Source organism: Cynocephalus volans, chromosome 2 (assembly GCF_027409185.1).
Source record: "Cynocephalus volans isolate mCynVol1 chromosome 2, mCynVol1.pri, whole genome shotgun sequence".
NCBI lineage: Eukaryota > Metazoa > Chordata > Mammalia > Dermoptera > Cynocephalidae > Cynocephalus > Cynocephalus volans.
The window spans coordinates 132,128,172-132,154,924 of NC_084461.1; the positions used below are offsets into that span (position 1 = coordinate 132,128,172).

General features: G+C 44.2%; 2 protein-coding genes across 2 annotated transcripts; both read left to right on the forward strand.

Annotated features, from left to right (window-relative positions):
• Positions 1–1,540: 1,540 nt before the first annotated feature.
• On the forward strand, positions 1,541–12,992 carry GRPEL2 (GrpE like 2, mitochondrial). The gene is made up of 4 exons (XM_063086835.1): positions 1,541–1,667; positions 4,545–4,698; positions 5,559–5,640; positions 9,769–12,992. The coding sequence occupies exons 1-4, from the start codon at positions 1,591–1,593 to the stop codon at positions 10,131–10,133; spliced, it is 678 nt and encodes a 225-aa protein (XP_062942905.1). The 5' UTR covers positions 1,541–1,590; the 3' UTR covers positions 10,134–12,992.
• Positions 12,993–15,679: 2,687 nt separating this feature from the next.
• PCYOX1L (prenylcysteine oxidase 1 like) lies at positions 15,680–26,023 on the forward strand. Its single transcript, XM_063086757.1, has 6 exons — positions 15,680–15,767; positions 19,480–19,686; positions 21,116–21,290; positions 22,986–23,197; positions 24,431–24,571; positions 25,058–26,023. Exons 1-6 carry the CDS (start codon positions 15,680–15,682, stop codon positions 25,717–25,719), a joined length of 1,485 nt encoding a protein of 494 aa, XP_062942827.1. The 3' UTR covers positions 25,720–26,023.
• Positions 26,024–26,753: the final 730 nt, after the last annotated feature.

The window sequence follows — 26,753 nt, forward strand, 5'->3', positions numbered from 1 at the left end:
ATGCAAGACTCCAGCTGTGTCTTCATGGAACTCACAGACAAGCAGCAGGAGAGAAAATCTGACTCACATAGCTACAGTATAAGTAAGCCATATTATGGTGAAGATTCATAGTGCTGAAGGAACACTTCCCATTCCTTTAAAAAGAAAAAAAATTTTCTTTTTACCTTAGGGGCTTACCATAACTAAGTCAGCACCTCCAAGTGCTCTGGACCCCAATCACCACCCCATCCTCATGACCTGTCAGCTTTCCATCCTAAATCTCTGAAATTCATCCACATCTTCCTATTTTCACTGACACCACCCAACATCATTAATTCATCACACAAAAATTTATTGATCACCTACTATACGAGATGTCAAATCAGCTGTGAACAAGACAGAAACTTCATGAAGTTCACACTCTAGTTGGGGGAACAAACAAAAAGGAAGTAAAACAAATACAAAAAGGATGCTGGACACAACTACTTTAGATAAGGTGATTACAAAGGTCCCTTCGTTTAGGTGATTCCAGGACAGAGCACAGCCCTCTCTTGCCTGGGATACTGAAACAATTTGTCTTGTCTTCCCTACCTCTTTTCTTAAACCCTGCAAGTTCCACCATACAGCAGTCAAAGTGATTCTTCAAACCTGCCAGCCGCAAAAAAAAAAAGAAAAGAAAGAAAGAAAGAATGGCTTTGTCCCATGTTCCCACTGCAATCAGAATAAGACTAAAGTTCACTCAGCAAGAAAAATCTGAACGCCTACATTAGGGCACTGCTCATTGAAGATGAACAGACAGAAATATCTCTGCCCTAATGCAGCTTATATTTTAGTGAGGTAAAAGGAACAATACACATCACTGAAAAACAGTTGTCGGAAAATATGGGCATTGGGGGAAAAAAGCAAGTAGAGTGATGGGGGAAGGTGGGTTCAGGCTGCAATTTTTTAAATCGCATACAAGATCTGGCACTGCCTAACCACAAGTATTATATTACCACCCCTCACCCCCACCTTTCCTTTATTTCAGTCTCTTACTCGCAATACTCTTCCCTCTTCGCTGGGCCTTTGCATATGATGTTTCACCCTACCTGAACCACTTTCCTCCTCTTTTTATACTCATTCTTCTGCTCTCAATTTACATATCACTTCCCATTGGGATAACTTCCCACACCCAGCCACATTTGTATTCTAGGCTTCCGCAGTACCATGCCCCTCACCTTTAAACACTGGTGATATTCTGATTTTATATCGCGCTTTTATCGCGCTTGTATTTGTTAATCGTTTATAACTTCACATAAACTCCATGAAGACAGAGCGGTGATCCGCTTCGTTTGCCGCGTACCCCGCGCCTAGCACCCATATTCTAGCTAAGACAAGGACCCCGCCCTATGCGCCCAACGTACTGAGAACCGGAAGTTCTGCCTTTGGCCCGGAAGACCGGATAGGGAACAGCGAAGTGCACAGGACAACCGGAAGTGCTTCTTTCACATCCGGAAGCCCTGAGAAGAAAACGCCCGCAAAGGCTGACGGGAGGCGTGGTTTTTAAGTGAGCGCGTCTCTTGACCTGCAGCAGGCGCGCGTGCGCTGCTTCCGTCAGCCCTGCTCAGGAATATGGCAGCGCGGTCGCTGTGGGCGGTCCCGCGGCGGTTGCAGCGCCTCCTAACCTCGAGTGCCGCGTCGGATAGCTGGTAAGCGTTTCGGGCAGGGGGTCGGGGACGTCAGGACAATGCGGAACGAGCAAGCTGGCGGGCGGTTGTGAGCTGGAGAGCGAGCGTTATCCAGACTCATGCGAGAGGACCCCACCAAGCCTCTCGGCCTCTACGACTGGGCGCTCGCGGCCCCGTTTTACAGAGGGGGAAACTGAGGCCCACAGCCGCGCCTTTTTCCCAGGCCGAGGAAGGTGGAAAGTCTTTTGAGCCCCAAGCATCGACTGAATTGGGGTTGTACCTCTCTCCTGGCCCGTTCTCCCAGCTGTGGTGTCTGCGGGTAAATTTGGGTTCTCTTCTCTGACTCTGTGTGATCATAGGCCTGTCGGTAAAAGGAGGGCGTTGGACTTGGTCTCCCCAAACTGCCCTTCCATCTGCCTTTATCCTTGGGCAACTTTTATTGATCGTTCCGACTGCAGAACCATGTATAGTTTTTTGTTTTGTTTTTCCTGCTTAACAAGTGAAGAAACAGGTTTAGAAAAGTTGAGTCGCTTCTCCAAACTTAAGTACTCGGAAAGTGTAGAACTCGGGCAGCAAACCAGTCAGGGCTCTAGAGTCGGCGCTTTTATTTAGTGAGAGATGTTAATTATTCTCTGGGACTGTTCCTATAGACTAGTTTCATCCTGGTAAAGAGAATAAAAATGGCTGTGTAGGAGGTAGGATTGGACCTCTGAACTGTAACTATTTGTCACCTTTATTATCTTAACACACCTGACCCAACATCCCGCTTTAGCACTTAGGTGAGAGATTGAATTTAGGGTTTTTGTTTTACTTTTTTGTATTCAAGTCTTTTGGGCAGTTTGGTGGTGGTTTAAGGAAATGACTAGAAGAAAAATGGTTACTTCTGATGAGTTACCGCCATTCCAGTTCTGAAACAGTAGGAACTGGAATCGCCACAACTCTCCTCTTTCATCTGAGCTCTGGCCATTTTCCATCTAAACTGACCCTGAGAATATTTTGATTTGCTTTCAATTGGATACATATGTTTTTGTAAAGGGCGGGGGGGAGGGGCGTATTTCACCTTGTGTAATTTGCCCCAGATCTGTGGTGACCATGTTTTCTGAACCAAAAATTTGGAACCATATATATGTAGTCACATGACAGATCATCATAATTGAATTCAAGACCAACCTGGAAAGTGATAAACCAGAAATTTGCTCTGATTGAGGTCAGCTGAATTCTTAATAGCCTTGGGGAATCTAGAATGGGGTGGCAGCCATGCCCACACATTCTGGAACTGTTACAAGACTATTTTTAACCTAACAGCAGATTCACTGTCAGCTGAAGAAGTTCTATTAACTTAGGAATGCTGAAAATGTATCTTGTGACCCTTACTCATACATCTGTAGCTAGGATGCAACCAAGAACCAATCGTTAACCCATATGATGCTGTATAACCAATTGAAAAACTGATGTGCTGATTAAAGGGCTGTTGTCTTTTCTCCCCTTTGTTCTTCACTTTTCTGTGATTATCAAAATACTAAAGTTCTGCTGGCCCTTCGGAAAGCGCTTCACAGGGCAACTTTTTTCCTGGTCTTTGGTCACACATACTGGCTCAAATAAACTCTTTGATATTTTATCAGTGCCTCAGATTCTTTTCACAGGTCTACTAGAAGTCTGGGAGATGAAAGTTCTCTTACCCGCATCTTTAAACTCCCCTCTGCCAGAATGCTCTTCCCTTCTTACAGCAAACTCATTTGCTCAGTTGTCACCTCAGTGACCACGCTCCAATATATGCCAGTTCATATAAATTAACTATATGTTTTAAAGAGCTCTTGTACTTGTAGATTGATTTTCTTGGTAATTTTACTTAAAATCAAATTACAAGGACCCAGGAGGTGTAATGGAAACTTCCTTGAACTAGGGGTCAGAACTGCCACCGTCCAAGATCTACTGTAAACTAGCCCCAGTCTAAATTTTTTTCTATGTAAACTGAGCTAAATGTTAAACATTTTAGCTATACAAAATTCTAGATTACATAACTAGTTGAATACAGATCTGTTTTATCCACCTGTTCATAGTCCCCAGGCCATAGCATATGAGGGTACTTCAAAAAGTTTCTGGAAAGATTCATATTATCTTTTAATTCTATTTTTCCACAAACTTTTTGAAGTACCCATGTATAGTGTTTTATAAATATTTAATTGACTTGATTTTACATATGGATGCATTCCCAACAGTATTTCTCTTTCTCAGCACAGATCTGTTTCCTAAAATCTTTAACAGCTTGTGGTCAGGAAGGCTTACAATTCTAAGCCTAACTCCAGTCTGATAGGGTCCCTTTACTGAACTTAATTTTCCCTATCTGTAAGATGAAGGGCTGAACCAGAACTGTATGACTTTGTGTTTTTGAATTCCCACTTCAGATATTGCCCCTCTGTCTGAGTATTAGCACTTGGTTTCCTCTTTGCTGCCTTTTGTGTATCTACTTCTGACTATTTCTGTCTGGTGGTGCTCAGTATCTTGGCTCAACAGAAAACTAGCTGTGTGATCTTGAGCAAGTCATTAAGCCTTAACCTTCAGCATCATAACAATAGCACTTAACTCACATATTGTGAGATGAGAAGATGATTCAGGTAAAACAGTGTCTTGTACTTAGTAAGGACTTCATAAATGTTCTTTTGTTACTGTGACTGAAAGCGCTTTGTCTAGAGATTCAATCTGGTGGTCTGGCCAATTAGCTGAGTTGGTTAGAGTGTGGTGCTGATAACACCAAGGTCCAGGGTTCGATCCCTGTACTGGCCAGATGCCCAAAAACAAAAAAAAGAAATTCAGTCTGGAAAACTTTCTGGTCTCTGTAAACTGTTGCAGTTTTGGCTTTTTATTTCTACATTATGCGCCGTCTCTCTCCTACTTTAGGGGATGGCTGCATCCATTTAGCACTGCCACCCAGAGAACTGCCGGTGAGGACTGCAGTTCTGAGGACCCTCCTGATGAGCTTGGGCCCTCTCTTGCCGAACGAGCCTTAAAGCTAAAAGCTGTTAAGCTGGAGAAGGAAGTCCAGGATTTAACAGTGAGTAGATTTTATATTATTATCTGTTCCTCACATTCTCTCTCTGGTTTACATATCCAAATAGTTTTTTTTGTTAATTTTTAAAATGAAGTTCCCTCTAATTGGCTCTTTACTCCTCACCTCTCCTCCACTTTCTTTTTAGGTATACTAGGTAAAAAAATCTGCAATAGTTCAAAAACACTGCTGGCTAAGGTTAGTCACTTCTTTTCATTTCCCTGTTGTGTCACAGCACTTAGATATCCGATGTTTTGGCAGTTTAAAGGAGGTACCGTGCCTGGCATGAAACAGACATTGACTATTGTACTCTTTTGATCAGACCACATCTGGCATACTGGACCCAGTCCTGTGTTGACAGACACACTTTGAGGGCGATAGATAAACCCGAGTAATTCCAAAGCAAAACCTCCCAGAATGGTAAGGAGGCTGGAAAGCATGTCTTATGAGAACAGTTGAAGGAACCAGGAATTGTAAGAAGAAAGAGAAAAGGACTAAAGGAGCTGAAATAACTGCCTTTTAAAACTTACTCTCAGTTGTCCTAGTGTTTAATTCAATGAAGGAAAGTTGGAGGTTGGCAGTGTTGGCTGAATGTGAAAAAGAAAGTTTTTTCACAAAATGATGAGCATGCAAACGGTTAAATGTTCAAACTAGCCGGCTAAATAAATGACTGCCTCTCAGGGCTGCTAAAGAATTGGTTCCTGCTTTGGCTGGAGAACTGGACTAGCTGATCTAAGAATTCTACAACACCTAGTTTGTTTTATAAAAACCTATCATAAGGGTGGAATTTATAAAGTAAGCAAAAACTTTTTTCTACCAGTAAGCATTTGTTTCCTCATCCTTTTGACTTTGCTTTTGATATTCAGGTGAGATACCAGAGAGCTGTAGCTGATTGTGAAAACATAAGGAGGCGAACCCAGAGATGTGTGGAAGACGCCAAGATATTTGGTGAGAGATTTGTTCACAATAAAAATGTCTTTTCAGTTTAAGAATATTTACTAGCAGTTCTGCAAACTAAGCATAATAAAAGCACATCTGGATTCTTAACAATCCTTCCCCTGCCCTTCTAGTATCTCTGTAGGCTTTCTGGGCAACTTTTCAGGAATGGTGTCAAGTTAACCATTTGCTAAAATAATGCTGGCCTTTATTTTGATCAAATCTTTGTTTATTGTATTTTCCAAGCATATACAATTACTATTGCTACAGTCAACATTCCAGTGCTTATACTAACAATTCTGTTTAGCTTATAATTGAAAAGTGAATCTTTAAGATATTCAGAGGAGAACCAAAAAAAGCAGACACATAAGCAATCAGGAATGCTGAAATTTGCTAAATGGAAGTAAAATTGGTTTATATCCATAGAGAAATAATCAAGTATCTCCACTCAACAATTTTCACTACTGTGGACAAGATTCTTCTGCATTACTATCAGTATTCTACAGCTTGCTGAGTTATAAAATGGCATAGCTTGAAGACAAACCTCAGACCACAGAATCAGATAATAATCAGATGTGATAGACCTCATCTGTTTTTCATAGAAGACATTGAATAATCTTTTTGGTTCATTTCAAAGTCTTTCAGAAATTTTTCTCTAAACACACCATATCTTGTTCCAAAGGTGTTTGTGAAAGTGTTAGTTGACTAACAGGGATGCAAGGCTAAAGGGCTATGATTACTTGCTGTACCTACAGTTCGTATGGGGCATTGTATTACCTATCACTACACATAGAATGAAAGAGCTTGAGGGGCCCTTGGATGTTACTGTATGGCCTTTTACAGAAAAAAAATTTCTGACCTTTGAGCTTACTGGGAATATCTGTAGCAAATAGACCAGTTATGATAACATGGGAAGACTTCCTGCTGTACCTCCTGCTTGAGTGGGGTGGGATGGGAAGGCTTTACCAGAAGCCAAGCTTTGAGTTAAGGACTAACTTATATCAGTTTACTCAAGAAGTAATAAAATACCTGGGAGCAAACATATATGAGGAGTCTTCAAAAATTTCATGGAAAATGCATATTATGAAAAAACTATGCATGGATTTCAATTTTTTTTTCCGCCAAAATAAACTCTAACTACGTTATAAATTGTCTGAACAGGATCTAGTTTGAGGCACTAAAAGGGATAACACATCTGTTTGAAAAGAGCCACTGTTAGAGCAACCCGAATTCTGCTAAAATTGAAGTAAGAACAAACATCAAATTTATGGTGAAGTTTGGTGGGAAAATGGTGAAATCATTGATGCTTCATAAAAAGCTTATGAGGATAATGCCCCAAAGAAATCAGCAGTTTACAAACAGATAACTCGTTTTAAGAAGGGATGAGACGATGTTGAAGATGAAGCCTGCAGTGGCAGACCATCCACATCAATTTGCAAGGAAAAAAATTAATCTTGTTTGTGCCATAATTCAAGACTGACAATTGACAGCAGAAACAGTATCTAACACCATAGACAGCTCAATTGGTTCAGCTTACACAAGATTAACTGAAAAAAATTACAGTCGAGCAAACTTTTTCTAGGTTCAGTGGGTGCCAAAATTGTTGCACCCGGATCAGTTGCAGTCAAGAGCAGAGCTTTCAATGGAAATTTAACAAGTGAGATCAAGATCTTTGAAGCATTTCTTTGAAGAATTGTAACAGAAGATGAAATGTGGCTTTACTATTATGATCCTGAAAACAAAGCACAATCAAAGCAATGGCTATCAAGAGGTGGAAGTGGTCAGGTCAAAGCAAAAGCAGACTGGTCAAGAGCAAAGGTCATGGCAACAGATTTTTGGGATGCTCCAAGCATTTTGCCTGTTGACTTTCTAGAGGGCCAAAGAATGAGAGCATCTGCTTATTATGAAAGTGTTTTGAGAAAGTTAGCCAAAGCTTTAGCAGAAAAACACCTGGGAAGACTTCACCAGAGAGTCCTCCAGCTCATTTCTCTCATAAAACAAGGGGAATTTTTCAAGAATTTCAAAGAGAAATCCCCCTTACAGTCCTGATTTGGCTTCTTCTGACCTTTTTGTTTCCTAATCTTAAAAAAAATCTTAAAAGGACACCCATTTTTCTTTAGTTAATAATGTAAAAAAGACTGTATTAACATGGTTAAATTCCCAGGACCCTCAGTTCTTTAAGGATGGACTAAATGGCTGGTATCATCACTTACAAAAGTGTCTTGAACTTGATGGAGCTTATGTTAATAATTAAAGTTTATATTTTTTATTTTTGTCTTTTAATTCCATTTTTCCACAAACTTTTTGAAGTCCCCTCATATTAACTAAACTCAAAGGAATTTGATAGTCTGATTTATTAATTTATGGAACAAAATTTGTGTAGCCAAAGATGCCACATAGTAATCTACTTAGGTCATTTCCTCCTAGCAGCCAGAAATACTTAGAAAATTGGAGATTGTTGGGTGAGCATGGAAGTAGAAGAAAAGTAGAATGCTTGTAAGGGGATACGGCCTGGTGACTATCTGACCTTCTAGGGATAGTTTTGTCCCAGTAATCCACCTTCTCTTAAACAGGTCACAAAGACCCGTTTTTCTTTTCTAAGAGATTATGTAGTCACCAACCATATATTAAAGTTACCAGATAATTAGCTTAGAGACTGAACCTCTCACTATACAGACAGGAGAACCTTGGCTTCTGTTTACCCAAATTTACACAACTTTACTGACTAGAAGTTAGTTCTTTTTGTACCCTGCTAGTGTACAAATTGGCCCAGAAGCTTACTGCTTTCAAAACTTTATTAGAGTACTGTATTGTCTTCCTTTGAATAGCCTTTGATGCCTTTGATGTTCCTGACTGATGATTATCAGACATTCTTTACTCTTGTGTGGAATTCTTATCAGAGTACTTTTCAAGTGTTTGACTAATCTCTTCTACTTTCACAACTAATCTGTTAACAGCCATTAACATTTTATGGCTCTCATCCCTAATGGGTGGGAGGAGATATCTTGTGGAACTTTGATCACACCAAGGCTGGTCCCTGGAAATGTCTCTTGGTTTCACTCTTTCCATTGCCTTCTCTTCTAAACCAGACCATGTCATAACTAGATTACTTCAGTTGGATCTCCCATTTTTTCTTTCCTTCCCACTCCATCTGTCATGCCATAGTACCCCAAATCCATTATGTATGCTGTCATTCAGCTAATTTGAATCATGTTTCTACTTGTTTTACTTAAGAAGCTCTAGTAGATCTCTATCACCCAGAAGTTAAAGGTAGAATTTCTCTTTTTTTTTAAAGATGACCGGTAAGGGGATCTCAACCCTTGGCTTGGTGTTATCAGCACCACACTCTCCCGAGTGAGCCACGGGCCAGCCCTAAAGGTAGAATTTCTACCTCTCAGTCTTTTCATGCCATCCAGACAAGTCTAGGAAATCTCTCCTTTGTCATCTCTCTTATTAAGTTGCAGAATTGGGAGTAATGTAGGATTTCTCAACAGTTGAGTTTACTTTTATAACACTTCATATAACTCTAAAAAGATTAGACAAAGTTTTGTGGCCCATTTGCAGCAACTACATAGCAGGCAATTGGAAACTCACCTCATCTATGGATATGTCTTACTTTTCTGTTCCTATTTAGCCACGCTTTAGGAATAAACCATTCTTGACACCCTTTAGCATTGTGTTGTCGACTTTTTTTAAATCTCTCCCCCCCATGAAATATTAATACTTCTCCCTGTTGAGAATGTGTGTCTCAGCACAACTGAGACAAGTAGGAACTTTCAAAATGTACATAACTCAATACTAAAGGTATGAATAGCAACAAAAATATAAGAAACATAAAAACCGTTGTTTTAAAAGCATAAGTTTTTGAACCTATTGTATATGGTCTTACCTAGTTCTTGGGTTCTAACCATCTCCATTTCCAAGTAGGGTTCCTAGTCATATATGCCTTCTGAGAGAGACACTGACTTGTCAGTTGGGTTGGGATGGTAATTAATGATGAACCCTGAGTCCTTTGTTGCAACGTTTCCACTTTCTGGGATACCCAGTATACTAACCACCTATCTGGGCCTTCCTCAGACTCAACCCCAAAGGGCAAAGTGATTTCTTCACAAACAATAAAAGTGTCTGGTTTCTCTGTAGGTATCCAGAGTTTCTGTAAGGACTTGGTGGAGGTGGCAGACATTTTGGAGAAGACTACAGAGTACATTTCTGAAGAAACAGAGCCTGGGGACCAGAAGCTTACTCTGGAGAAGGTCTTCCAAGGGCTATCACTTTTAGAAGCAAAGCTGAAAAGTGTGTTTGCCAAGCATGGCCTTGAGAAGACAACACCAATCGGTGACAAATATGACCCTCATGAGCATGAACTCATGTGTCATGTGCCAGCTGGTGTTGAGGTACAGCCTGGTACCGTGGCATTAGTAAGGCAAGATGGCTACAAACTTCATGGCCGCACCATTAGACTTGCCCAGGTGGAAGTGGCAGTGGAGTCTCAGAAAAGACTATGAACAGGCCATCAGGAACTGGATGTTCTCTCAGAGTGCAGTCACCGTGTTGTTTCCTTTATTTATTAAACTAGGTTTGTATTGTACATGAGGTACTTCATGTGATCTGTTTTGGATTTAGTCATATTGGCTTTATTTCTAAGGTATTTTATTAATTTAATGTGACCTGTTTGGTCTTATCAGAAGTCTTGCCATTGGACATTTGAACAATGTGACAAGTGTTCCTATGGCCTTTATCAGAATATGTTTACAACAATTATTTTTAAATTTGTAGTCTGATGACTTGGAATCCAAAATTCCTTTAACTATGTATTTTCAACTAAATGTTCCTTTCTCATGGTCCCTATAATAGGAATAACCTTCACAGAATTGTATATTATCTTGTATTTTGTGGAAAAAAGGAAGCAGTAAGAATTGGTTCAGCATTTGGGTACTTAGATGATAAAGCTTTATAGTTGTATAAATTTAGATCATTGGGATTGATTTTGATAGACATGGATCCTTAGGACTTCCCCTTTTTGTTTTATTTTCTGTTTTAGCCATCTTTTGTCCTTGCAGGCCCTGCTGGGTAGGCCTATGCTCACATCATTCTACCTAACCTATCCCTTTCTGATTCCCATTTGCAAGGGCTAAAAGGCCCAGGCAGGACTTGAAAGGCAAGAGCATCAAGATACCCAGGTCCTTTTAAAGTAAGGATGGCCAAGATACCTTGCACTTTCTTTGCTCTGAGATATCTTCAAATTATTTTCGGCCTCCTTAGGTATATAATCATTTCACACAAACTGAGGCAGCAGCTAAATGATCCAAACAGGTCTCTATAGGTAATTTACTTACAACTTCTCATTCTACCAGCACTGACTTCTCTGCCCCTTTGTCAAATTTGTCCTGCGACACTTTATTAGGTTTTGGGGGGAGGTGATGAGGACAAAACTTTCATAATTTCTCATTTCATTTAGTTATTTTGAATTTTTTTTTTTTTTCTTTTATCGGGTCTCACAAATCACTACCTCTTATATTGACAAGCTTTATTTTCTAGTTTTTGTGTCTGCCTTAGGTCACTTTTGTATAAACATCTAGCTCTTCTTTTATGTATTAACGTCCTAGAGTTAATGGACCTATGTGTTGTTTTTTTGTTTTTTTTCCCAGTCTTGCTTATAGCTGGTGTTCTGTAAAAGATTTGTCCAGTAAATGACTTAATAAATGAATGACACACCAGTCAGACTTTAGAAAGGATGTGAATTCTGGATATCTTAATGTTAGAAGAAGCCTTAATGATCTAGTTTTACCCTTTCTGCTTCTCCTGAAGTGTGAAAATCTAGTCTTTTTAGAACTGGACCCAAAAGAAAAAAATTTCTATAAAGTAGTGATTAAATTTCAGTGAGAACTTGAATAAGGAACACTACATATTAACTTCAGTCATTTAAGATTAATGAATATGCAGATATGTCCCTAGCTGGCAGTTAGGTGTTGGATGTACAGATTATATAGGTTTAGTTTTAAGTTATTTACCCACAAGATAAATTCACTTCCACTGGCACTCTATGACCCTGTTCAGTGGGGTAGTGAAAGTTAGACTGAGACATTATAGATTATCTAAGATGCTAAACAGAGATGTATCAATAAAGCCAACCCCTGTGGGCCCTACCATCTCCATCAGATTTAGAAACTTAAAAAAGCAAATAAATATACATTTTTAAAATGCAATCAAGAGACTGGTGGTAAGACTGAAACCAGACCTCTTTTGGCATTCCATTAAGTACACACTGTAAATTTAATAAGCACTCAAATTTCACAATAGGAATTTGTCCTTTCTTGCCTTCATTACTATGAGATTGGCAGATGGTGAAAATAAGAAAATGAGCAAATTAGAATTACGCATGTATTTTTGGATTACTAGATATCATTACCAGTGAATTAGAATTAACCATGATTGTAGGTATGGAATGTTCTGATTATCTGAAGTTTTCTAATACTTCATTCCACCTCCTGTTTTTGCAAGTAGATTGAAAATAATTTTAGGTTCTCTTATTACTGAGTAGTTTTGCAAACTTTAAAAGTGAATTTAGAATTAGAAGATGAAGCTATAATGTAAAAATCTCAAGTTGAAGGGCTTTAGGGAGCCAGATCAGCATAATGGAGCATAGGCTTGGTAGGCATAGACTAGAGCATAAATCCCAGGTCAGTCACCTATATGACTTTGGGCATCAGTCATTTCACCCTTCTGAGCCTGTTTTCTTAGTTGTAAAATGGTTATAATAATTATCTCACAATATAGTGAGTATGAAATGTGTAAATTGCCTGCTACAGTAGGCCCCCAGATATTTTTTATCGTTTTCTTTTTTTTTTATTATGCACATTGTTTTTCTTGTTTTTATAGCTGCCTATAAAGGGGAAGTCTGGTTAAGTAATGATTATAAAAAGTTTGTAAGCTAATCTTTCATGGTGACTTATTTTCCATCCAGTTGCTTGTATTTTATTAACCATACCACAAGAAACCCACATTTTTAGACTGAAAGAGCAAGAAAATTGTGCCGGTGCTCTTACTTCCCATCTTGATGGTAAAGTGAAAAGACATTGGCTTGCAGATGATAGATGTAAGGAAGCTTTGGTTTACTTGAAGGGTGATCTTGGTGTTGTAGTACTTGTATCATATAAATCTTTTACTGACTTTTCTTACTGCCATAAAGGGATTAGTGAGTTTGATATTGATAAAAGTTATTTGGTGCTCACCTTCAAGGCAAAGGATTTGATAACTGAAGAAAGGCTCTTAAAACACTAAAGCAAAATCAAATAAGGAAAACTTAAGGATGAAATGTAATATTCAGAAACAATTTTAATAAAGCCTGAATCAAAATAACTGCAGTTCAATTGTTTAGAGTCTTTATCTGCCTAATGCATGTTCTATATTGATGTGTTTGGTCTCTTCATTTACTGCTGACTCACCTTGTTGATGCTTAGGGGAGGTACCTTGAGATCTCACAGCAGCACAGACATACAGTATAAGCTTTCCAAACCCCTCCTCAGTGTTAAAGTCTTGTCTGTTTTTCTACTTCTTTGACTTGCCTATATCTGATTCCTGTTTCTGCCTTCCTCTCTGGCATTGCCTTATTTTCTTGTGTTTATTTTTTGATTCTAGTTATGTGCTTTGACTGCTGCCCTGGTAATGCTGGACTCCTGACCATCCTCCTAACCAGATCACTGACATGTGGCCTTGTGACTTTCAGCTTCTACTTGTCCTTCCCACCTTCTGATTATCTGGCCTTATCTTTACCTCTGCTTCTCAGAAGGCTTCCATATATCCAGTCTCCTGGCTGAATGGCCCTCTTTGGAACCAGCCTTTTCTGGGATTTGGCCTTGCGTGTTCATCATTCTAGTCCCATCTGTACGCCCAACTCTGTAATCCATTGTTTGCCAGATTCCCAGTGTTAGTTGATAAGTATATTTTTATTCCTATTCACTCAGACTTTGTACATGCTCTCAAGTTCACTGGTGGTTTTAAAACATGGCTTCAGAATTCCTTGTCACTTATATTGAGGGATAGGGCCTATGTCCATTCTCCTTGAATCTCCCTGGAGCTTTGTGATTATTTGACCAATAGAATTCAGTGGAAATGACACTGCCAGTTTCTGGACCCACGCGCTAAAAAGCCTGTCAGCCCCACTTCCTGTCTTCGGATGCTTACCTTTAGAACTTAACCATCATGCTAAGAGCAAGCTGAAGTAGCCTGTGGAGTGGAACTGAAGGCCCAGGCTGAATTTTCAGCTGAGCCAGCACCATTTTGCCAGCCAGCGAGCCATCTTGAAGGTGGATCCTCCCACCAACAGTGGGGCAGCCTCGAATGACACCATGTGGAACAGATGAGCTGATCTCACTGGCCCTGCCCAAAGTGCAGACTTGTGGACAAAATAGATGATTATTACTTTAAGCCACTAAGTTTTGGAGAGGTTTGTTACACAGCAATAGATAACTGATACATATAGTCACCCAGCCTCAGTCTTGCTAGTTGTTTTGCACCTCTGTGCCACCAGAATTGTTCCTCCTTGCCTTTCCTCTTATCGGCTCTTTTGAGCTTCTCTTACAACTTTGATGAGTTCATACATTGTCAATGGGCTACTAAGGTTGGAAGAACTTCCTAAAAGAAGACACAGGTCTAGATTCAAGATTTAAAGACCCTAAAATTATTAGCAAAGTGAGTCAAGAAGATCGATTTTAAACTTAATATGATTTACCCTACAAAAACTGCAAGAATCAGAATAAGTCAGCTCATAGGAAAACATGGCATAGTGATCAATGAATGCTTGTTTTAAAAAAAAAACTTAAGGGAACGTCTTGAGTTTTTGGAAATGAACTTAAAAGGTTTTGCATTCTGACACAAACATTGCCAAAAAGATTTTTTTTTAAGATTATAAGAAACGCAGGGCCGGCCTGTGGCTCACTCGGGAGAGTGTGGTGCTGATAACACCAAGGCCACAGGTTCGGATCCCATATAGGGAGCTCACTGGGTGACAACACCAAGTCAAGGGTTAAGATCCCCTTACCGGTCATCTTTAAGAAAAATAAAAAAATAAAAAAATAAGAAAAGATTATAAGAAATGTGTGTTTGTTTATCACATTACTTATAATCCAGTTTGGTTCTATTAAGACTAACAAGGCTGATTTAGATCCATATCTATGAGCTCTTTTACCAATCTCTGAATCCTTTCCGTTTCGTTTCTTTGCCATAGTTTCACTCAATAAATATGGATTTTCCTTATTTACACCGAATCTCATCCTTAACTTTATTTTCTTCTAGAGGAAATTTGTCCTTCACAGCGTGGTCAGCTAGCCACACTGAGCTGCTCTTGTTTTCTTAGAGGATGAAAATGGGAGCTCATCCCCTTCCTTCTTACCTTTTCTCCTTTCTGAAAAGTGAGTGGATAAAACCCTTCCCTTTTGTTTTTTAGAAGTAGAAGGCAAATATATTAACTGAATATAAAACTGCAAGCTCACGTAAGTAACAGCAGTATTGGAAGTATATGGACTTGTTTCAACATAAGCATAGCCACCCTGGCCGCACGCTTGGTCAGCAAGTTCCAGCACTTGCAGGCACTGCCCAACGGTTTCACCTCCCTTATCTGACGTGATGGTCACAACGACCTAAAAAGGTGGAGCAGGACTGTTCGGTCTGTTTCATAGAAGAGGAAACTGACTGAGACACAGAGAAGGTACATTACAGAGCCGGTAACTCTCACAGGTTGGACTTGACCCGGGGTTTTTCAAAGATTCCCTTCTGTCTCTTCCACCGATCGCCGAGACGCGCTCACTTTCAGGGTAGGGACGAGCCAGTCAGTGAGGAACCTGCAGCCAGGAGGCGGGACGGAGAGGCTGCCAATGATAGGGCCTGCCCCGAGAGAGATGGCGCTAATGAGCGCCCCGTGCTGGAAAGGGACGGCTGCTGGGCCAATGAGAGCCTGCGACCAGCGAGGCTGAAGGCGGAACGGCCAGTGGCGCGCCGGGGCGGGGCGGGAAGAGGCAGGAGTCTCTGCGTGCTGCCCCGGTCGCCGCCCGCCATGGCCCGCGCGGCCCCGCTCCTCGCCGCGCTGACCGCGCTCCTCGCCGCCGCCGCTGCAGGCGGAGACGCCCCGCCCGGCAAAATCGGTGCGGGAAGGACGCGGTGGGGTGCTGAGCTGGGGGGCTGGGCGGGAAGAGGGTTCTCCGCATTTAGCGGCTGGGTGGGGGTAGGGGAGGGCAGCTGGGCGAGGGAGGGGACCTCGGGAGAGGAGCTGGGGGAAGAAAGGCGAGGGAATGGGACTGGACTAGAAAGGGGACCGCAGTAGGGAAAGTGCTGATGGAAGGGGTGGCATGGGCACGTGAAGAGGGCCACCGAGACGGGAAAGAGGCCTGGGCAGGACTGGCCGTTCATCTCACCAGACGGCCCAGGGTTACTGAGCATCTGCCGTGGAACTGGCTGCTTGCTTAGCGCTCGGATGACGGACGACAGGGGCTCGGTGATGGCATTCACAAAGGTTTATTGAGGGCCGTCTGTGTAGCAGGCATAGCGAGCTAGTTCCTGCTTGGGGGAGAGACCTCACAATACAAGGAAGCCCGTGCATACAGAAGACGGGCACTTCACCCCAGTCTTTGCCGGCTCTGGGAGAGCTCCTGGAAGTAATACCTAAGCCAAAACCTCAGGACGATAGAACAGTCTTCGGGAGACAGATTTATTGAATGACAGAGTGGGGAACTTTTACAAGCAGTCATTTTATTTTTTTATTTGTGTGATTTTCCCAATATTTTATTTTGAAAACTTTCAGACGACAAAGTTGAGGTTTACAGTGACCATCTGTATACCCACAACCTAGATTCTGCCATGAACTGCTGCTATACTTGCTTTACCATATACCTATCAAACATTCTTCTAGCCATCAATGGATTCATCTTACTTTGGAGGCATTTCAAAATAAATTGCATACATCAGGACACTTCACTAAATACTTCATGCATATCATTGACTAGAGTTCTGTATTTGTTTAGTTACTTTTTTTATTTTTCCTCTTGTCATTTTAACTCTACCTGACTCAAGATCTTCAAGTCCCTCACATGTAAAATTCCCACAGACAAAGATGGGCTTCGGGTGTGAAAGGGAAGAGTCCCTGCTCCACCCCAGTTGGCAGGAGCACCTTGGGGCATGCCATAGGAGCACCACAGATTCGTTGGGGTCAGTACATTGCTAAGGCTTCTTGGGTTACAAAACCATAGGCCAGGCCACAAATGGTTAAGACAGACTGAGGCATGCCAGATATCAGTTTGGGACTGAGAGTGTAGGGTTTTCAGAGGAAAACCCTGAGGGCTAGAGTGGCCAGAGAAGGCCTCATGGAGAAGGTGGGTTTTGAACCAGGCTTTGAAGGATAGGGAAGTTAGCAGGCAGTGTCCAGGGGTGTAGGGCACTCCCTTTTTCTTGGGCAGGACATTTTCCACTGGCCATTGGGGAAAGGTGGGGCCTCCTCCCAGCAGAACTGCTCTGCAATGCAGAGCTTGCTGCCTCGTTCCAGCTGGCCCTGCCCATCTCACCCCAGAGTCATCCAGGGCAGGACACTTGGCAGCTCCAAGTTGCCCTTTAGCTTTCCTGATTTTCCTCAGCACTCTAACAGGAGCCTCTGTCTGCCCTTGGGGGTTTGGACTCTACTCACCACAAAAATGAGGAGCTTCCTGTTAGGACAGCTTAATCCTTGGACTCCTGCAGGATCAAATCTGAACACCTCGGCGTGGCCTCAGGATCCTTTAAATCCACCTATGTAGTTCTGCATGCTGCCCTGCTCAAACCATTCTCTCTGCGGAGCATGAGTTTCCTCTCACCAGCAAAACTTATTGTCCTCCAGGGTCCCGATCAAATGGTATCTTCTGTGTGAAGCCTGTGTCCCCACACCCTCAGACAGAATTCATTGCTTCCTCCTCAGGACTCCCTGGAACCTTGTTGCTGCACTTCATCATATGTTGTCATAGTTAATTCTGCCCCCTCCCTGCCTGGGCTCCTGGGTGACAGAGCGCTGTATGATTCATCTTGCATCCCAACACATCTTACCATAGAGCAGAGTGTGGGTGTCAGGTGTATTAAATGAGCAGATTCCCAGCGAGGTGATGTCTTCTGCTTCCCCATAGCCCGTGGGGCAGCTTCTAGGCCTTGCAATCAGTTTCTCTGGAAGAATGAGTAACTTGGGACTGTTTTCCAATGAAAGGGAAGGGAGCACAGTGGTTTTAAAAAAAAAGTTAAGGGTATCCTTGGAAGTGGCTTTGTAAATGCTGAGCAAGAGGAAGCGGTTTATTCTTTCGACACGCAACAAACACTTCATGAACTCTCCTACCTGCCAGGATCTGGGGACATAGTGACCTTGCTCACTGTAAGTCCTTAAACACATCATTTGAATACAGGCTGGCAAGGAATTAGCCAGGGTAAGCAGACTGTGCTGCAGAAATATGCAGGAGGGACACATGACTCATGCCAGGTGAGTCAGGCAAGCCAAGATACAAGTGACGAGGACTGTAGAAGTCAGTGAGGCACAGGGTGACAGAGCACTCCTGACAAAGGGAGCAGCTCAGGCTCAGGCCCAGGCCTGAAAGAGAACAAAGGCATGTGCTCACAATAAAAGAAGTCTAGACAGGAAACGGGACTGTTGCAAGGGTAGGGCCAGGAGTGGGATAAGTAAATGCAGGTCCGATCATAAGGAACTTTGTATTGTCTGAGGATTGCCTGTCACTTCTTGAGAGGAGCTGATGGTCTTTGGGTTCAACATGAGTCTAGTAAGAACACATTACACCTGATTTCTCTCATTTTCTTTTTGGCTAGGGTTACTGGACTGTCAGTTGAGAGGAAAGCAGTGTTTCAGATACACTGGGCAAAAATTGTGGGTAGGGTGGTAGTCCAGTTCATTGGCTTATAGCTGGTTTACTGCTCTCTCACAGCACAATTTAGTGACTAGTATCTGTCTAGACAGTGGTTCCTAGTGGCACCTCCCAGCCCTGTCCAGTGAAAGATTCTTATCAGTGACTTGGATGAGTATACTGATGGCCAAGACAGCAGGGTGTGTAGTAAAGATAGATGATAAAACCCAGAAAAGACCTCAACAAGCTGAAACTTTGTAACAAGAGTCCAAACTGGAATAGAGTACCCTATAAAATAATGAGCAACCTGTTATGGGGTGCATTCCAGTCTTTGGAAACACAGAAATGATTTCAGTGTCAGGTGGTAGGTTGGACTGGACAAGGGGTTGGCAAATTTTTTTTTGTAAGGGGTAGTATTTTAGGCTTTGTGGGCCATATAGTCTCTTGCAGCTACTCAACTCTGCCCAGCATAAAAGCAGTCACAAACAATAAGTAAAAGAAAGGATGTGGCTCTGTTCCAGTAAAACTTGGTTTGCAAAAACAGGCATCTGCCTGGATTTGGCCTGCAGGCCGTAGTTTGCCAACCCCTGGATTAAGGAGTGGTTTCCATACAGTGATCCACCAAGCAGAACTGCCCAGTAACCACTTTTTAACAATTCATAGTAAAATTAGAAAAATAAGGACAATGTAGTAAGTTTTGTATAAAACTAAATTTATTCTCTTTAAATGATCATCCTGAATTTTGAGATTCTTTCCGGCTCTTTTGCTTCTAAAGTGTTTTTTTCTTTATAGGAGGTGGCAGTTTTCAGGTTGACCTTTGCTCGTTATTAATAGCTCTACTGAAAACTAAGTCTGCAGATTTCCTCTTTGAAATGTTAAAAGCCTATGAAATGCCAGTGCTTGTAGCACAGGAGAATGCAAAGGTGTGATCTGCGATCTCTCACTCCCGTTCTCTGTCTCTCTCCTCCCTGCTTCCTGGGCCTGCTGACAGCGGTGGTTGGGGCTGGGATCGGGGGCTCTGCGGTAGCCCATTTCCTCCAGCAGCACTTTGGACCACGGGTGCAGATCGACGTGTATGAGAAAGGGACTGTGGGCGGCCGCCTGGCCACCATCTCAGTGAACAAGCAGCACTACGAGAGCGGGGCCGCCTCCTTCCACTCCCTGAGCCTGCACATGCAGGACTTCGTCAAGTTGCTGGGTGAGTGTGCAGTCGGGGGGCACCAGTGCCCAGTGCTCTGGGCTGGCGGCAACCATCAAGCGCTTCCCAGACCACCGAAGTCAGAAGGTCATATAGCCCAATCTCCTCATTTTACAGATGGAGCAACTGAGACCAGAGAGGGGAAGAAACTTGCCTGAGGTCACACAGTGAATTAGTTGCAGAGCCAGGATTAGAACTCAGGTTTGACTCCCAGGCCAGTTTCTTTCCCTTTCAATATGCTGCCTCTTCGTAATCATGATCATATCAGCTTCCACATGCTAGTGCTTGCCAGGTACCTGGCATCATTTTAGGTGGCATGTAGGCATTACCTCAGATCCTCCCTACCAGCCTGCAAGATGGAAGTTAGATCTCCTCCTAAGGAAACTGAGGCTCAGAAAATGTGTATACCTCAGCTAAAGCCATGAAGCTAATAAGTGAGAGAGCTGGGATTCAAACCCAGCAGCATCTGTCAAAGCCACAAATACACATACTGTTTTGTTTTTGGGTTTTTTTTCCTTTTTCTGACCAGTAAGGGGATCGCAACCTTCAGCACGGTGTGGTCTGCACCACTCCCAGCCAGTGAGCGACCCGGCCATCCCTATATAGGATCTGAACCCGTGGCCTTGGCGCTACCAGTGCCGCACTCTCCCAAGTGAGCCACGGGGCCAGCCCTACACATACTGTTTTAATGCAGAAATTCTGCTTCTCAGAGGTGATCATGCAGGTGGTCTGGCAGGTATGCAAAGTGGCGTACATATGAGGCTATTCATTACAGCGTTGTTTGTAATAGCACAAGCTTGAAAGTATCCTATCTGCCCACCAGTTGGGAGCTGGGGGTAAATAAATTATTGTATAAAGACACAGTAGGCAGTTCAGCAGCCAGAATGAGGACATCCTTTATGCCCAGATATAGAACAATCTCCCAGATACTATATGTTGTTAAGGTGAAGAACAGTGTATATAGTACGTGGGGGTGGGGGAAGGAGTGAATCATAGCTCTCCATGTGTTTATGAGTCCACTGCTCTGTAAGTTTTAGAGTGCTGGGTGGCTGTATGGAGCTATGATTATTTCCATGGGATCTTGTGCCTGTCCGCCCTGTGGCTGTCCGCCCCTGGACATTCTGGGATGACATCTGAATTTCCCTCATACGTGGCTGAGTGGATCCACTTGGGGGAAAAAAAATGTAAAATGATAGCTTATTTTTATTTTCATTTTTTTATTGACTAGGAAGGCCAAACATTTTCCTAGTACATTCGTTTACTGTTTATAAACAAGCAGCACAAATGAACAAACCATAGTGTTCACATTTCCTTTAATGGAGCCAGCCCATTTGCATCAGGAAGGCCGTGAGTTTAAGCTTAAGGCACTGCCAGGTCTCCTGGGGGGCCCTTGGAAAGGGACCTGAGGGGCTTCTCCTCCTCTCCGCAGGGCTGAGGCACCGGCGTGAGGTGGTAGGCAGGAGTGCCATCTTCGGCGGGGAGCATTTCATGCTGGAGGAGACCGACTGGTACCTGCTGAACCTCTTCCGCCTCTGGTGGCACTACGGCATCAGCTTCCTGAGACTGCAGATGTGGGTGGAGGAGGTCATGGAAAAGTTCATGAGGTAGGCTGAGTGAGCAGTGGGCAGGGCATTCCAGCGGGGAGGGAGGAGAACGTGGAAGGAGTGAACCTGACTAAATTGTGGAAAAGAAGAAGTGACTTGCTAGATGCATCAGCCCAACACAATTCAGTGCAGTTCAGAACAAGCCCTGGCTGAGGAATGGCCTTGTTTTGTGCAGGGATGGTCTCTCCAGTGTTGTCACGCTAGCATTCATTATCTTTCCCTCTGCTAAACTTACAAAAGCCTGGGTTGCAAACTCAGTCACCTACAAGGGCCAAACTGGGATGGGAATCAGTGAAGCAGCTTGGTGGAAGAGAACAGGGGCAGTGGGGAGTGGGTGAGCTGCAGAGCAAGGCCCTCGCTGAAGGAGGCAGCCAGCACCCCACGACCACCAACTGCAGCCGGCCGTGTGGGAATGCCAACCTCATGTGGCCAGATCTGCCAGTTGTTCAGAAGAAACTGAAAATCCAGTTACCTGTGAACTTTCCCAGCTTTTTAGTGTTTGCAGTCTATTCATCTCGTAAGCCAAATGAAAAAGTCTGCAGGCCGGACACAGCCTGTGGGCTGCCCGTTTGCAAACTTCACTGTCCTCCAGTTTTTCCAGCTAGAACGAATACCTTTCTTCACCACTTGTCCCCTCCTTGAGCCCCAGCACCCTCCCATCACCTGCAGATGTGGAGGACAAGTAGTCTATCCTCACTCTGCCCCTCACTCACCAAGCAGCCACTCCACCTTTCCCTAAAGTCCCCCCTGAAGGCTCTCCCTGCTTCCAGCCCCGGGTGCAGGGGCTGCTCCTTCAGCCCCATCATTGTCTCCTCTTCAGTGTCACACACTTGAGCATGGCCCTGGGTCCTCCTTCCCTGGTTCCTGGCACTTCTTGCCTTTCCCACTTCTGTAACTATGCTTTTTATGGCACTTTTATATATTCTCCAGATGTCCCCCAAAGTTAGGTCCTTACCCCTCTTTCTTCTTTCTTAAATTTTCCTCCCTTATCAGTTTTATTCAAACTGACAATGTTGACTTCTCCATTTTGTGGGAGATGACTTCTCCCTGTCAGTTCTAGTTGCCCCAGAATGGGCAACATTGCAAAGGCCAACCAATTCAGAAATCCACTCAGTTCCAGTCTATGCCAGTCCCCGAGATTGGGTTAGTGGTCAAGGGACAAGATGTGGGCTCGTGAGTGAGTGGGAGCCCTGTAAGATTGGTCCAAAGGAGAGGACAGGCTGCACTAGCAGAGAAGGTGACAGTATTGGCTGAAGCTGCTGCCATCAGGGCCAACATGGTCCTAGAAGCCAGAACAGAGCTGAAACTGTTGGAGAAGGGGATGTGGCAGTGGGGGTGAGCTGAGGCCCACTACCTGACAGTCCCAGCGGGATGAAAAAGGGCTGTGAACTATGGCTTCAGGCAGGGAGTGGCCCAGAGAGGTGACCTAATTGTTGTTGAGCAGAGCCATGATGTGAAACCAGGTCTAGTGGCATTCTGGAGTGTTTTCCCTTACCTCCACGCTGTCCTCTAGGTGGGATAGGCCCACTGCAGCCAGAGAACAGGCCAAGGGGAACATAACCAGCCTCCTCTCCCACCCCTCCATATGTAGAGGAGGGAGTAGGTCCATGGTGGGCCTCAGGTACAGGACCCTGTAGCAGGTGGTCAGCCAAAAAGCCTTTCTGCACAAGGACTCCAGCCTTGTGTGTCTCCTAGGATCTATAAGTACCAGGCCCACGGCTATGCCTTCTCAGGCGTGGAGGAGCTGCTCTACTCGCTAGGAGAGTCTACCTTCATCAACATGACCCAACGGTCTGTGGCTGAGTCCTTGCTCCAGGTGGGCGTCACACAGCGTTTTATCGACGATGTCGTCTCTGCTGTCCTGCGGGCTAGCTACGGCCAGTCAGCTGCAATGCCCGCATTTGCTGGTGAGCATCCAGCCCTCGGCACCCTCCTGCCCCGCCCCTGCCCACAGTGCCCAGAATGGGCTGGGGTGCCCGTAGTAACCTCACGTTTATCTGGCCCATTACACTTGCATAAGCGCTTTGTTGCTGCCATCCTTGTTTGATTCTGGGTGTGGTCCTCTGAGTTGACAGGAGATCATACTCACCTCCCTTCATAGACAGTGAAAGCAAGGTTAGCTCACAGGTCCAGTACGATTCTACTACGCCTGATTGCCTAATAATCCCTTTTATGTGCGTAAATGTTAGAGTTGAGATGGTACTTTGCTGTCCACTCTTTGGTTTCAAGAACTGCCCCATTGAGGCCTCTGAGCCCCTGGGTGTTAGTCTCTTAGAGCATCTGATCTTCCCCACTCATTACTAGGTGGGTGGCCATGTGGATAGCCCACCAGCCTCCAGCACAGGCCACAAGAGCGGAGAATGTAAGCTTCACAAAGGTAGGAATCTTCGTCTCTTTTGTTAGTGATGAAGCCAAGATATTTAGAACGGTACCTGGGCCATACCAGGCACTCAATATGTTTTTGTTGAATAAATGAATGAAAAGGTTTGTATTAACAGGCATCTCCCATGTGCTCAGGATACTGTTCCTCTGGCTCTTGATACTGATGGCTCCTTCCCAGCCTTCAAATCCTGCCTCAATTTCCCTTCAGTGTGGCTTTTCTGCTCACTCTTCCAGTGTTTTGTGTGTTTCCTTCATAGCACTTTTGTATTGAGGTATAATTCACATATCATACAGTTCACCCATTTAAAGTGTACAATTTGGTGTTTTTTAGTGTATTCACAGAGTTGTGTACCCATCACCACAATCAATTTTAGAACATTTTGATCACCACAAAAAGAAGCCCCATACCCTTTAGCCATCACCTCCCCAACACCCCCCATCTTCCAGCCCTAGACAACCACAAATCTACTTTCTATTCTGTGGATTTACCCATTCTGGGCATTCTATAGAAACAGAGTCATGCAATTTGTGGTCTTTTGGAGCCTGGCTCTTTCTCACAACACTGCTGCACAATGTTGTCACTTTGTTGCACTATGACCTTTGTTGTATTTCTTTGTATGGTTGTTGTGTCCATGTGCCCATGGCGGGGAGGAGTCTTGCCCTGGTTGGGGGGGCTCAGGTAGAATAGTGCTGGAGTGTCCAGCACCACTTCCCAGTGGATCTGAGAACCCACCAGCCACCCTTCCTGCTTTGCTCAGGAGCCATGTCGCTAGCTGGGGCCCAAGGCAGCCTGTGGTCTGTGGAAGGGGGCAACAAGCTGGTTTGTTCCGGTCTGCTGAAGCTCACCAAGGCCAACATGATCCATGCCACAGTGACCTCTGTGACCTTGCACAGTACAGGTGAGTGAGCAGAGAAGGAGGCAGCACTGTCCCAGCCAGCCCACACTTCTGCCTCCTCTGTGCCTCAGCTCTGGTCTCATCTGCTGGGGAGTAATGGGAAGAGCAATGGGAAGCCCCAGCCCTGCCGCGTGACACTAGAGGGTGCTGTTGTCCCAATTCAAAAGTCTGAGCCTGAAAGCTGAGTCTTCCATCAGTCTAGCTTCATTCAGCTGACCTATGAGGACTTTGAGAGACAGCCTTGCCCAAGCTCCTGCAGCTAGTCAGTGGCAGAACCAGAGCAGGACTTGGGTCTCCTGACTCCCAGTCCAGTGCTCAACCTATGGCTGCACCACCATGGAGAGCCCAGGACCTGCCATCTAGACAGCCCAGCTGCACCCTTGGTGCCAGGGTCCCGTTGTACCCTCAGTGCTGGGCCCCAGATGGGAGATCAGTGGGTAGAAGCCTATGAGTAAGTTCACTTTTGTGCTGTCTTCTCTCTCCTTCCAGAAGGCAAAGCTCTGTACCAGGTGGGGTATGAGAATGAGGTGGGTAACGGCGCTGACTCCTATGACATTGTGGTCATCGCCACCCCCTTGCACCTGGACAACAGCAGCAGCAACTTCACTTTTGAAGGCTTCAGCCCACCCATTAATGACATCCAGGGGTCTTTCCAGCCCACTGTCGTCTCCTTGGTCCACGGCTACCTCAACTCTTCCTACTTCGGTTTCCCTGACCCTAAACTTTTCCCCTTCGCCAACATCCTTACCACAGACTTCCCCGGCTTCTTCTACACGCTGGACAACATCTGTCCTGTCAACATCTCAGCTAACTTCCGGCGGAAGCAGCCCCAGGAGGCAGCTGTTTGGCGAGTCCAGTCCCCCAAGCCCCTCTTTCGGACCCAGCTGAAGACCCTCTTCCGTTCCTATTACTCAGTCCAGACGGCTGAGTGGCAGGCCCACCCCCTCTACGGCTCACGCACCACTCTCCCAAGGTTCGCGCTCCATGACCAACTCTTCTACCTCAATGCCCTGGAGTGGGCAGCCAGCTCTGTGGAGGTGATGGCCGTGGCTGCCAAGAACGTGGCCTTGCTGGCCTACAACCGCTGGTACCAGGACCTGGACAAGATTGACCAAAAGGACTTGATGCACAAGGTCAAGACTGAACTGTGAGGGCTCCAGGGAGAGCCCGGGAACTTCTATCCCCATTGAAGATGAGTCACACCCCACAGCAGCCCAGGACTGAAGAAGCCCTGCTCGCCCCTGAGCCTTTGTGACCCCTCATATGTCAAGCATCTTTTCCCTCTTGTGTGGGTCCATGTGGCCCACTGTCTGTCTGCCTGAATACCTTGAGGATCCTCTCAGTTGTTGCTTCTTCTTTTAAGGGGAAAATAAGAAAAAGAAAGGAAATTCAAGCCAGTGTATTTGTTTTATTTATTTATTTTTTTAAGAAATTAAAATCCATCTTCTCAACCTGCTTCTGACTTTGTTTTCTAACTAGGAACTGAGAAGACTGTGGGAGGGAATATAAGGCAGAGAACTCTGAGTCTAATTTCTTTACTGTTTTTCACCACCTGCTCCCAAAATGGACAACCTTTTGATGCAAACTACAATAAAACATTTACAACTAGATAGTGACAAGTAAAATAGAAGGGAATATCAGAAAACCCAAGCAATGATAATAGCTCCTATTTACCGTGGGCTTGCTTTATTTGAGGTACCTAGTTCAGAACTTACTAGACACCAATTTCAAGCTTCTCAACGACTCTGCCTATTGGGGAGATGGCTGTGGTAGGACCCAAGGAAGAGATGTTTACCCCAACAGAGCTGGCAGTATAGCTCTGAGCTTCCTGGCAACCAATGGGAAAAGGGAAACATGCCAGGCTATCAGAAGCAGGAAGCTTTTCCTTGGCACCTGGAGGAACTGACTATTCTGTTTCTTACGCAAGGGCTGAGGAGTAATACAATGGATCTGTCTTACAAAGAAGACAAGTTCCCAGAGGGTGGAGAACAGTTATATCTCGCACCCAAACATTCACCCCGACAGGAAAGGAAGTAAAGGTGTTGAGATGAGTTCTTCAGAGGTTAAGCCAGTACTTTCTCCTCTCACTAGCTTCAAAGGAGAGAATTATGCTTTGCTTTGCTTTTTCTCCAAACCTTTAAAGATCAGTCATTTTAGAAAAGTAAATAAAAGTCCTTTTCACTCC